Source organism: Polyodon spathula, chromosome 3 (assembly GCF_017654505.1).
Source record: "Polyodon spathula isolate WHYD16114869_AA chromosome 3, ASM1765450v1, whole genome shotgun sequence".
NCBI lineage: Eukaryota > Metazoa > Chordata > Actinopteri > Acipenseriformes > Polyodontidae > Polyodon > Polyodon spathula.
In genome coordinates this window covers 15,648,154-15,661,117 of record NC_054536.1, presented here as the reverse complement: position 1 = coordinate 15,661,117, position 12,964 = coordinate 15,648,154, and the positions used below count along the sequence as shown (strand labels likewise).

At 37.2% G+C, this 12,964-nt stretch overlaps 1 protein-coding gene across 2 annotated transcripts in view; it reads left to right on the top strand.

The window, feature by feature from the left end:
* The first annotated feature begins 1,540 nt into the window (after positions 1–1,540).
* LOC121312764 (progressive ankylosis protein homolog B-like) overlaps positions 1,541–12,964 on the top strand; it is a 47,530-nt gene continuing 36,106 nt past the window's right edge. For both annotated transcript variants that reach the window (XM_041244504.1, XM_041244503.1), the window contains exons 1-2: positions 1,541–2,026; positions 12,456–12,672. In XM_041244504.1, the coding sequence (XP_041100438.1) occupies positions 1,931–2,026; positions 12,456–12,672 (313 nt within the window). In that variant the 5' untranslated portion in view covers positions 1,541–1,930. The remainder of the gene's footprint in view (positions 2,027–12,455; positions 12,673–12,964) is intronic.

The window sequence follows — 12,964 nt, the reverse complement described above, 5'->3', positions numbered from 1 at the left end:
GAACTGGCACAGTCAAAAGTGTGTCAAACAGAAACCGAACAGGGGCTGATGCTAAGCATGGAAACAGTCCAGTGGTCCAATTCCTAACTGTCAATATCAATAACCACTGCCATACAGAGCCAGTTTACTAAACTGCAACTTGCCACCCTAGGCAAACTATTCATTATTTTATACATTTTTCAAATAAACAAGTATTTGATTCAGTTTTTATTGTGCAATCACTGAGTGCTCGTACATAACGAGTACAAAGCTGGCATTATGGTGCTTGATTCAAGCGCTAGGGTAGCTCATATAGTGCCAGCAACAACATATTCTGGCGCCAGTAGACATGTTCAGTTTTTTAAAATGTGTATTATTATTATTATTATATATATATATTTTTGTATTCCTTAGCAACCATGGATGATGGTAGTTTCTCATTAGGTCTAGGATGCTCACATGACCCACACCATCCACACTCACAGGAGAGAAGGTTTGTGTCATGTGGGAAGTTGTGAGGGGGGCTTAATTAGGGCAAGGTTTGATAATTTAGCACCAGTAGGCTCTCTTCACCAGTAAGCCTTCCAAAGGTCTATTCACACCGGATGCAATGCGACAAGCAAATCTGTAGTAAGATACACCACGCCACGGCAAAAAAAATAGAACATCTAGCTTTAATACAAACATTCACATTGCCTGTGATGCGATAAAAAAAAAAAAAGGATTGGTGTCTATTTTTGCGATTTTGTCACGCGACAGCTAGGGTGCTGACCAATGAATAACCAGAGGACAGTCGCCTATCACATTGTGTCTGTCGCCACTTGTGTGAAAGGTAGTGTGCAGCAAAAGTATCACCACAACTGAGAATTGTATTAATAGTAAAACAGGTTTAATTTATGGGGTTTTGCTGTGAAACAACTAATGGGCTTTTAAAAAGTCTTGGCCATTTTAAAATAAATAAATAAATAAATAAATAAAATAAAAAAAGAATTTCATTTAATTATTAATATTTTTCTCAGTTGTAATTGAGATATACTAATGGCTTATCAGGGATCAATTAAATAATTCTTATTGGAGAGTAGAAAAGTCGGGGCGAAACACTGAAAACCAGAAGCCCTACACACCTCTATTAAATGCATTGATGATGATGGAAGTCTGTAAACCTGAACTGGTCACACTGTCCTGGTGAATACAGAAGAGCAGTCTGGTCACCCTAACTACTTATTTTGTTACTGGGAAGATTTTAATGTTCCCATTCAAAATAGCACAGCACCAGCAGTGATGAATCACAATCAATTATAGCATTTTAATGCAGGTTACATTTATAAGCCCTAGGCGTAGGTTGATTCCTCAAAAACTAAAACACTGGTGGCAAGAGTAACCACACAGTTCCATAAACAAACAAACAAAAAAGTTTTAGTTACACGGCATATAGACCCCAAAGTCACATCCTGCGAGTGATAACTATACAAGTACAAACGTTTTATTCAATCTACATGTTTACACAGCAGTGACGTTATGAAGAGGAGTGGTTTTATGTGTCAGTCCCACGTGTTTTTAAAGAGATGTTTGTCCAAGGAGAACCGCTTACTGTATGATCTGCCTGATCTGACTCGGTAGCACAAGTCGGCTGTGCTGAAAATGCCGGTTCTCTAAACTGCACAAGAGAAGGACGTTGCGGCTAAATCATATTATTTTTCCAGTCTGATTATATATATATTTTTGTTCCTCCCGGTGAACAATGGAAAAGCTGTCAGCAGAAATTTCTGGTGTCCCTCCTCTTCCACTGCGGTAGATTATTGTTTTTGATGCTGTTGTTGTGTAGGAGTGCAGGGATGGCTCTGATCCTTTTGGATTTCTGCTAGAAAAACACGCAGAGGACCTGCGCTATATTATTATTATTGCCTTGTTCAACAGCAGATGTATTTGGTGTTGTCATTCAAGCAGAACTATGGTGAAACTACCAGCACTCACACATTACTGGCCTCTCATCCGCTTTCTGGTCCCTCTGGCAATTACAAATATAGCCATTGACCTCGGCGAACAGGTTGGTAACATTTCATTTGTTTTATTTATTCTTTTTAAGCAGTCACTGGTCCGGTTTACCCCTGTGAATTGTGCTTATTGATATTTTTACCGTTTTTTTTTCTATTACAAAGACCCATTTACTAAATGATTATTAATGTGTTTATCGTATATAGTTGTAGTGCGTGAATCCCGCATCATTAAATAACGTAACTGCAGTACCTCTACCTCAGTCAATGTAGCAACGGATAAAGATGAACCAGCTGTTTTTGCGTTATTTATTTATTTATTTATTATCGAGGATCGTATTGCTTTTGGAAAGTGGGGAGGGATGTGAGATGCAGGTTTCTGATATTACCGTATAGTATTTAACAGATGACCGCTCAATTTTTGACAGGTTGACCGTGCTGTCACAAAATGCACACAAGTATTTTCCAATCGGCTCAAACCAGGGAAGGGCTAGTGAGTTTTCAAACTGTTATCTGTAGTTTTGTTTAATTAAAACATTTTTGAATGATCAATCCATTTAATCACAAGAATACGTCAGTAACTGTGTCTAACAAAAAACGTCAATTACCTTATTACAATTGGTGGGAAACTGCAGCCTACGGACTTGTCAAGTGCAATACGGTAGTGCCGTCTTGCGATCTTCAGGTTCTGGGATAATCCTAGCTGTCAAGTGGAAATTCTATACAGTATTTAGAAAATGAGACAACATCGTTCGAAGTTCAATTGAATACCTAAGGGCAGGATTACTGGAAATGGTTCAATCTGTTTTTACATGTGTGGTTTTATAAGCATGTACTGTAATATTAAATAACCACAGTAGTACAGTACCCTTTTCTGTTTCTGAGAATAGCACAAGGTTTCAAGAATGTAATACCATCAGATAATACACTTTGACAGGATTATCTTGTATGTGTGACTGATGAATCACTCTGATTTTATTATATATAACACTTGTTTGACTGGTGGATTTATTAGCTGCAGTTTCCATTCTTTTGGAGCTCCAGCAATCCCCCAAAAAGCAGGCCTCTTGAGTTGACGGATTTGCATTGAATTATATATTTTACGAAATGTATCATAAAAGTAAACTTCAAACCCATTCAGACAGTTCGTTTCACCAAGTTGCTCGCTGGCTGTTTATGAAAACAATGGAAGAAACTGGAATGGAGGCTTCATAATATGCCCATATGGTAGCCCAATGCATATTTTCCATACATACATTTGAATGACATTTGAAATGGGGGGGTTTCATAGATGTTACTGGCATTTTTTTTTTAACAGCTGTGCTGGTGGAGATGTTATGCTCTCAGTAGGTGTAATGCAGTTTCAACAGTACTGTATGATTTGTTTTCTATTACCTGCTGCAAATGATCTTGAACATAAGTCGCTCTGACCATAGCAAAGGTTTATTATTCGTGCACCCAGTTTAGCATACAGTGGGGTAGCCTTGTCAGCAGGTCATTGGGAGCAACAGAATGGGTGTTAAAGCATTACGTAAGATTTTTTTATTTTTACCTCATTTTTAAAAACTTGTTTTCTCCCTCACCCGTTTGCTAAATCAGCACTTTACATGGTTTGTATTGTTAAGTCATCTGTTATCTTTGACAGAGGAAAATGTGTTGACAGTACTATATATTATTTATGAACAACTGCTTGTGAACAACTACAATGGTGTTCAATGTCTTTTGCACTTTTCAACACTGGTTCCTGTCACAAAGAAGCACAGGAGACACCCAAGTTATTTCTGGGAGTTCAAGTTTTTGTACCTCCACTTTCACTGAAAAATGGAGGTAAATATCCTACTTGTAGTACCTAATTTCCCTGACCTATAATAATAATCACCCATTTTCTATTGCATTTGTTAGTAGTCATAATTTCTAAAAGATCTGGCAAATTTCCAGCTGTTGCGTCATTTCTGTGATCGTTTCTGGTGTGCACTGTGTTTTCGCAGCGAATTTGTCGTGTCGCCCCGGTAAAAATTGCGTCGCGTCTGGTGTGTAAGGGCATTTAATTTGTTTAACACTATCTTGGTTGTTGTTTTGTTTCCCGTAGTTCTTATTGAAGCAACAAAACCAAGGTCTCCAAAGCACATTTTACAATTTTGTGACATTAATGTTGTTTTGCTGTTTGAAAACACGACTTTTGGTTATCATTTATTACATTCCACATAACAGAAAGTAGCAACATGTATATAATATCTACAGTCTATATAAAAATCAGTACAACATTTTCAGGAAGATGGGTACCGTTTAAGCGAGGCATTTCAGAATGGCATGCTTGCTTTTTTTCTGTCCCAGGAGATTCTGGCTCGCTCTAAAGCGGCACAAGGCATTTTTGTCCCAGATGGCTTTCCATAGAGATCTAAAACTTTTAAATAGAGGCTCACAAGCTGCTGTGTTGATCCTGTAAAATATATATCTATCACACAGAGCTCTTTTTCATTTGCCAGTTTTTTAAACAGTTGCACAAATTTTGGCGAGACGATAAATAAGTGCAAGGTATTTTTGTTATTTGTAGCGAATACGAGCATCTGATTTTTATATCCAAATACATGTCAAAAAATATTAGTGTGAATATTCGGATATTTGTCCCAACACTATATTCAGAAAGAGTCAGTGCTAGGTACAAGTCAGGAAGGAGGGCTATTATATAACTGCACTGGGAATGGGGTGATCAACATGAATTGAGTAACCATTTCCAGTGTTTTTCTGTTTTTTAATTGGATATACATGATTTCGTATATTTTTTTGTATCAGGGAATGTTTTATTGATGTTTATAGATTGAAACCAAAAATCTGAAGCCCATGATCTATAAACAGTCCTATTATGTTTCTATGGGCTTGCCCTTGCCTCTCAGTTTGAAACAATGCAAATGGCTTGATCATTCTGTCATTTAGAATTGAGTGAATGCAGCCAGTAAAATAAATTCAGTTCAAAGGTGTATTTCAGTTTTCCAAGAGCTGTTCAAAGAGTGTCCAAAATCACCCAGAGTAATTAAGATAATGTAAGAATGCCATAGTTGTGCTTTCTGTGGGAACATCACTGTATAGTACAATGACTCTTATGGACAAAAGATAAAACAGGGTGCAAACATACAGTATGTAGATTGAAATAATGTTCAAGCTCGCCGTGACTTCTGACCTAAATAATAACCCTGCAGTGGGATAAAGAGTGCAGTGGGATTAGATTACTGTTTTATTTGGACAGCTCTGAAAATGCAGGGCTGCGTTTTAGTATTCAATCATTTAGACTGGCACATTTAAGTTGTTTGACTGCACAGTATTGTCCTTTGAGAGAGAACTGATAAATGATGTGATCTTCAGTAAGGTGTGTGTGTGTGTGTGTATGTGCAAATTTATATGGTTGGTATTTGATCTAGTGATGTGCTAAATAAATATTACTGTGTGTAACAAATACTAAACAAGCTATGAGATTTCTTATTTAAGATTTGGTTCAGACAATCAGTAATTATCTTATTTTCTTGGTGGCTGTGATGTAGGGATATTTCTTGACTGATGTGTGATTTAAATAACTTTTTTTTTTTTAGGCCAAAATGTGCACAGCAGGGGGATTAAATGTCAGCTTGATTCACTTGCTAGAACGAATGTCAGTACACTTGCAAATCCCAATTGCAGAGCACCAAAAGTTAAACTAGATCAAATTTGATACCGATTATAGTGTTCTAAACCAGCCCCTCGAAGTCACAAAAAAGATCCACTTGAAGTGGACATGTTTTTATTTCATTTTATTCAATTTTGCATTTGACTTTTTTTAATTTAATGGTTAAGGCCTAGTCGTTTTGTTTTTTGTGTGAAGCGCTCTGGAATCCTTGTGATGAAAGGCACTATGAAATGTAAATTGTATTGCACTGAAGCTAATTTCATCAACAGATAGGCGACAGATAATGAGAGCCGTAGTTAATTTGTACCAAGCCGTACTTGGGTAATATGTTTATTTGTACAGTTGAAGAAAAAATGTTGGCAACAATTTTTTCTGAACCTTCACAACATTTAAGGCTTCATGATGAGTTGTACAACAACTGGGATGTTTTAATTACAAGGTGGGCTCTGTGCCAAGGGATGGTTTCATTTCCCCAGGGATCAGCTGTTCCACGAGCAGGCAGGTTCCCTCGATGTCAGTTTTAATCTCACGCTCAAGTGCTAGCGGGTATTTCAAAACAACCTCAGCAAAAGCTACTTTTAAATGTATTTGTGAACCCAATACCCAATTCATCTGACTGCTTTTACCAGCCCCTACCTCCCCAATTCTACATTATTGCATTTCTAAATAACTAATGTCACATATCTAGGCAAGCACCGTTTTTCTGGTGAGCAAAAAAAACTCAGGTTACCCTCTGAAACCATTAACCTGTCCTTTCAATGTAAGATAATACTTAAGACCTTTGAAGACATCATACTTAGAAGCTGTTTTGCCTACACGGACAACAACTGAAAGTCAGTATGGTGTGCTGGTTTGTTTATTCAATTATATACAGGTAGGTAAGCAGTTTCATAATATAATAGGGAAAACAAATCACTAACCAGGTTTCCAAGCAGCTTAGAAAGTAGTCAATCTCTTTCCACGGTCATTATTTATGTGACACAATAATATTCATTAGGTTATTTGCATTTGGAAGGAGAATTTCTGTGTCTAAAATAAAGCCAAATGAAAACACAGACAACTCAAAAGTACTACCAAAACAAAGTGAGAAAAAGGTGATTCCACCCCACCCCACGCCCCCCAGGACAATGGCAAAACTGAGATAAACACTGTTTATCACCATCACTGGGGTCAATGTGATTCTTAAGGTGCAGACTTACTGGTTGTTTAATATGTATCGTGACATTCATTCCCTTTTGTGTCTGCTGGAAGTGCTACAAAGTTAGACCTGGAATAAGCTCAGGAAAAGCTGCAGTTTAAGGGCATTCAAGTTCAAGACTCGAGCTCTGATTAAGTCTTCCCTCTGCAACAGCATGCTATGTGTATTTCACTTTCATCAGGGCAGTTGAATTATCAGCAGCTACAGCTCCTCACTCTGTGGGTGTGAAGAAACAGAATTCAACCGAGGGACTTTACTGTCCTTGAGTGATTATGTCATGGCTTAGTTTGTGCTGTAAGCAACGGCTTTGTTCACAATAGATATTAAAAGTCTGTAAGGTGGGTTGTTTATGGCTTTGTGGTTGACGAAGTTGATTTACAGACAGATGGCGTGCAATTTATTGAGTTTATTTTAATAAGAGCAGATAGTTTTGTCTATTTAGCTAATCCAAATTGATCCTTTGATAAATGTACAGTGTTATCTGTTCAATGTCTGGTATCATTAATTCAAGAACTAGTTATACACACACACACACACACTATAGTTTGAGCTCTCAGGATTCTGTTAGTTTGGCAGTCCCAAGGGTTCACGCATGTTTGGGAGAACTATCTTTCGCCTATCAGCTCTCAGAAAAGTGGAACTCTTTTACTTGTATGAAGATGTAATTTGACAAGCTCTCTTTTCTGGCTATAGAGTATTTGGGAATTGCTTAGAGCCTGTTGTCATTGTTTTTCCTTTTAGTCCACATTAACATAAAACATGTTGCATTTGTTGTTCTTTGTAGGCAGCAAACTATGTTTGAACCACACATGTATTTGCGTTGCTTGCATTTGCTATTGTTGTCTAACAGGACCCCATTGTAAATGAGGCCTTGTCTCAATGGGTAAATCTGTACAAATAAAATAAAGAACACTTACCTCAAACTGACTAATGAATGAATGCTTTGTATATGGCAGGCTGTAAAAGCAGTTTGGTATTTATTGGTGCCAGAGCAGAGCTGGATGAATCTATATGTCTGTACCAGGGGAAGCTGCATCTCCCATTTAAAGCCAGAAACCTGTTTTGTTTATTTGGTGTTGGAAAACAATAAACAAACTCACCTGCATTTAGACACATTCATTTGTTTGTTTTAATGCCCAATTGCCTATTGTCTCTGTAGATAATGCTATTCTTACTAATTGACTGTTATACATTTGAACAAATTATTGCGGGTCATTACGTAAGTAGCTGCTATTTTCAGAAGCTGTAGGCGTTGCCTACAGTTTGTAGACAGGTCTGGCGCTTCAGGAAATGAAACCCTTACCCAGCCCATCCTCGTCAGTCTTGCCATCAGGTTTACTTCAGTGAGGTTGCTTGTTTTTTGAGATTTAAAATAGAATTACACGTACCTAAAAAATAGACGTCACGGGGCCGCACCCTGCCGAGAATGGCATTTTCCTTTTGCTGAAGTAATAATCACCGATAGGTGACCCCAATGGTCCTTAAAATAAGGACGAGGGATTGGAAAATTGTTGTTTCCAACCTACATAAACTTAAATCAGTATGCTTCCCAATTTGGCATTTTAGTGTTCTCTGGTCCCTTCCAGTAGGCTGTATTTTTATTTTCAGCAACATAGATGTTGTGTGAATTCCTGTGGCTAGTGCTTATTTACATGAACTTCCAAAAGGTTAGACCCTTATTCACACACCTACAGTAAATGCGTTTTGTCCTTTAAGGTCCACGGCATCTCACCTGCTAAAACAAACTGTGTACTAAGTGTTATGCTGTTTTGTCTCTATGTAAAACGTTCCAGTCACGGAAAAATGCATTCAGTTATTTGAATTTAGCCACAGGCAAAAAACATGCATCCCAATATACAAACTTGCATCCAGATGCTTCAAGACAAACAATCAAACTCAAACAAAGTACAGTATATGGTGCTTGCAGTGGAATACCATCTGAAAAATAAAAATCACTATTTATATATGCAATTGACTGACATTTTAAAGAAATGTCTCTGAACTTTATGCATTATTTTCTGCATGAAACACTAGCAATGAAAAGCACAATTTTGATAGCAGGCTACAATATAGATATTATGTAAATGATTAACTCATTTTGAAAACTTGCACATGCAAATTGTACCATTTACACCGGGTTACTTGAGTATAACCTATTATCTTCATAACTATGAGCAAAACTTTTGTACTTATGTAAATATGTTTGAGAGACAGCTTGTTCAGCCTGTAAAAAGATAATCTGTAAAATACACAGCACCAGACACATGCATGTTGCAGCTGAAAAGTGTATTACTGGAAGTACTGCAGCAACAGCAGCTTACCAGTTTGCTCACAGGGCTCAGCAGGCTTTATGTAAAGAGGAACTTTGTCTATACAGCTTAGCTTTCACACAGCTTAGAAAGCAGTTATTCTCTCTCCACATTCGTTAGTGTGACGTAGCACACAGTGGCAGGGTCCACCTGCCTCTGTGCATATTGTGTCCTATGCATGTACGTATTGGTGCACAGAGTGTGTGTGGAATATAAAGGTGGTAGGAAGGGAGTTACACGTTGGAATGTGGCTGGAGTCATGAATTGAATAAATGATTGAACAAGTCATTAAGGCTTCAGCCACAAGTGTATAAATAAGGTACTGCCAGGTGATAGCGTGGTTAGTCTGTTAGAGGTAATGCAGGTGTTAGAGGTATGTAGTCAAATGTTTTTCATGTGCTGTGCCATTCATCCTGTCTTACTTACGTCTGTGGGAGTTGTGTAGTCCTTTTGTTCTGGCCCTTGTGCCTTTTATTTTGCCCAGTGTTTTGGTTAATGTTTGTACTGTTTTGTTGTATTAGTTTGATTCAAAAGCAGAATAGTGCGTTTTAAACTTTCCTTCTCTGCCTCCTGAGTGTCTTCCTGATATTCACCAACCTGAGCTGCGATGTCATCCTGTCGCACACATACCACTTACATTTCATATGCTAAAGATCTAAAAACATTGCACTACTATAAAGGCTTGGCAAGTCATACTAAAAAGCTGTACAATTGAAATATGTCCGGAGGTCATACGGTGCATTATGCTCAAGACTTGATTAGTGAAAGTCCCATTTGTGACATAACCTTCTGGCACTTTCTACTAGAACTGAAGGCCCTGCCAAGCAATCTGGCAAGCTTCTTTGACCAAATAGGAGGAGTTTAAAGACTATTCCATATATATATATATATATATATATATATATATATATATATATAGACACACACACACACACACACACACATTTTGACCAATAGGTCTGGTAAATTGTACTTAATTGAATACTAAGAAAAACAATCAGAATTATCAGAATGTAACAGGAGCCAAGAGCACCAGATGGTAATTACTGGCCGTAGCTTTGGGTTCGTGCCCCTTTAAAAATGTGACCTAGAGATAAAACCTTAGATTTTTAAGCACAAACAAACAACCTAGCTCTCATTGAGCACTCACTACACATATGCAGGTCCCTGTCAAACGTGCAGGGCAGCTAAGCTGTTTACCTGAGATATAACACCAAAACAAAACACCAATAGAAATTTTTATAAAACCAAACATAGGTTTTAAACATACCTTTACAACTTTCAATCAGGCTTTTCACTCAACAGCAGTAGCCTAGAGCACACTGACTGCTTCCCTTTTATATCCTGCACCTGGCTAATTTCCAGTAATTGCCAGGTGCAGGTGATAATTAATTAAACAAAACAATTAAACAAAAGCAATTACCTTGGCAGGGAGGCTTTAACTCTGTCCCTGCCATACAACAAAACATTTTTATATTGTATATATACTTTTTTTTTTTATATGATACCATTTATTAAGCGTTTTAGATTATTGTCATTTGACTCATAAAAAGTTTTTTAGAGTTATTTTAACAATGTTATAAAAATACTGAAGCTACTACAAATTAAAATAATAATAATAATAAATAATAATAATAATAATAATAATAATAATAATAATAATAATAATAATAAAAACCTTTGCAATAAATACATAAATAAATAATGAAGCCCTTCTTTACACTTGTTATCTTCATCACTGGTCATCAGACAGCTGATTGCTTTAGCCTAGATTGTTCTGTCCTCCTTAGCAATAAGATGCACCCTGCCTACCTACCCCACTGTCTACCAATTTCCAATTTGCTCGTTTTTCAGAAAACATCTGAGATGCCAACTTTGTTTTCAGTTTTATGGAACCTCCTTGGGCAAAATGTAATGGTTACCGAAGATGACATGTTGTGGTTTTGTGACTTGTTTGAACATCAGCGTTTTTTCTTTTTGAAGGATGTAAGATGACTCAGCTGAGCTGGTGTCCTGGGGCCATCTGGATGCCTGGCACCATGCTTTTAAAAGTGTATTGCTGGGAAGAACAAAGTTAATTGGTTAATTCCAGAGGTCTTGCAGAAACAAAGAAGTGGTTTAAGCCAGAGAAGCTCAGCAAGCAATTCTACCGTGACCCGAGTAAAAGTACATTAAAGCACATACATCACTGTTTAATTGCTGTCAACTGACAATAGCTGGGTGGGTGTGCGCATATATAAAAAAAAAAAAAAAAACACAGAATTTCTGTATGTATATATGGGTCAAAGTGGGATGTTACATCATCCAACAAACTCTAGCTAAAAGTACAAAATTAAAAATGAGTATGGCCTGAGCATTTGCTGTTCTTTACCATAGATTGTTGTTCTTTTCTCATGTTAACTGATTGGTGTGTTATTTTCTTATGGTAGCAGATTTTATGTTCTCATGGTATACCACACCAGACTTTTCTAAAGGACAGAACACCAGCACTACTGTGCAGTGCATACAGAACAATGATGAATGTTGTAGCTGTGTGTTTTGGTATTTTGTAAAAGTGATGCAATATATTGTTAAATAAAGTTCAAATCTACTGCTCAAAGTGCTGTTTGTTCTGTGTATTCCCCTTTGCACAGAGATGCAGTATGTGCAGCACATGTCTCTGGGTATGAGAACAAGGGGGGCATTTACGATATAGTATCTAAATTGGTGTGGTTATTAGTTTAATTGTGTGTTCCTGAGCAGTACTGTTATTTAACAAATAATGGTACACCACTAATAACCCTTATTATAGTTCCCCACAGTAAAAGCATAGCAAAGTGTAATAAAGCATGGTAAAGCATAGGTAAACATTGTAAAAGAGAGGTAAGGTAAAGCATATAAAACATGACAAGCTTTGGTAAATGCATAGTATAACCATGAGAAAACTGCACACTTGCCATGATAAAGGAAAGAATGTCAGGTATGTCTGACAGACACAGTGGGGACTGCAGGCTTCTGTGAGTCAAGAATTATTGCCCCAATAAAAATGCAATACAATATCAAATACTATCTTATAGGCATACATTTCTGTTAGTTTCTGTACATTTTTTTTTATTGTAGCTGTTTTTTCTTTCAAAGAATTTTGGAAAAAGTACAAATTCAACAAATGCCTTGAATGGTGCCTCATGAAATAAACTTTTACAGTTGAAACCCTGCATGTGTTGATGTATATTTTTTTAATTGATTAATGTTTTTAAAAATAGATTCATCTCCCAAAATAGTTTTTTTTTTTAAATAATTTTTACCCCCTTACCTTTTTTTTTTTTTTTTTTTTGCAGGCCTTGAATAGGGGCATTGCAGCTGTAAAAGAAGATGCAATCGAGATGCTGGCCAGTTATGGGCTTGCCTATTCCCTGATGAAATTCTTCACAGGTCCAATGAGTGACTTCAAGAACGTGGGCCTGGTATTTGTGAACAGCAAGCGAGACCGCAACAAGGCTGTCCTCTGCATGGTCGCAGCAGGCACTGTGGCCATCATTTTTCATACACTCATAGGTAGGTGCTGTGAAAAGGCTGATGCTCAAGACAACAGATGGATAAGTCATTATTGATCAGTTCCCTGTTAATACTGCCTACTGTTAAACTTAGAGTAGGCCTCAATGAAGATTGTTAACATTGCATGTTAGGTTTGGTTCAAAGCATACATAATAACACAAACTGGCAAAGGCGCTGTGTTTGTTTTCGGCTTTTCAGGTCTTCATCTTCCATAACGATCAAAAGCACATTTGCCCAGGGCAGGCTGGAAAAACATAACTTTATATAAGACAGTGTATGAACTATAAATACA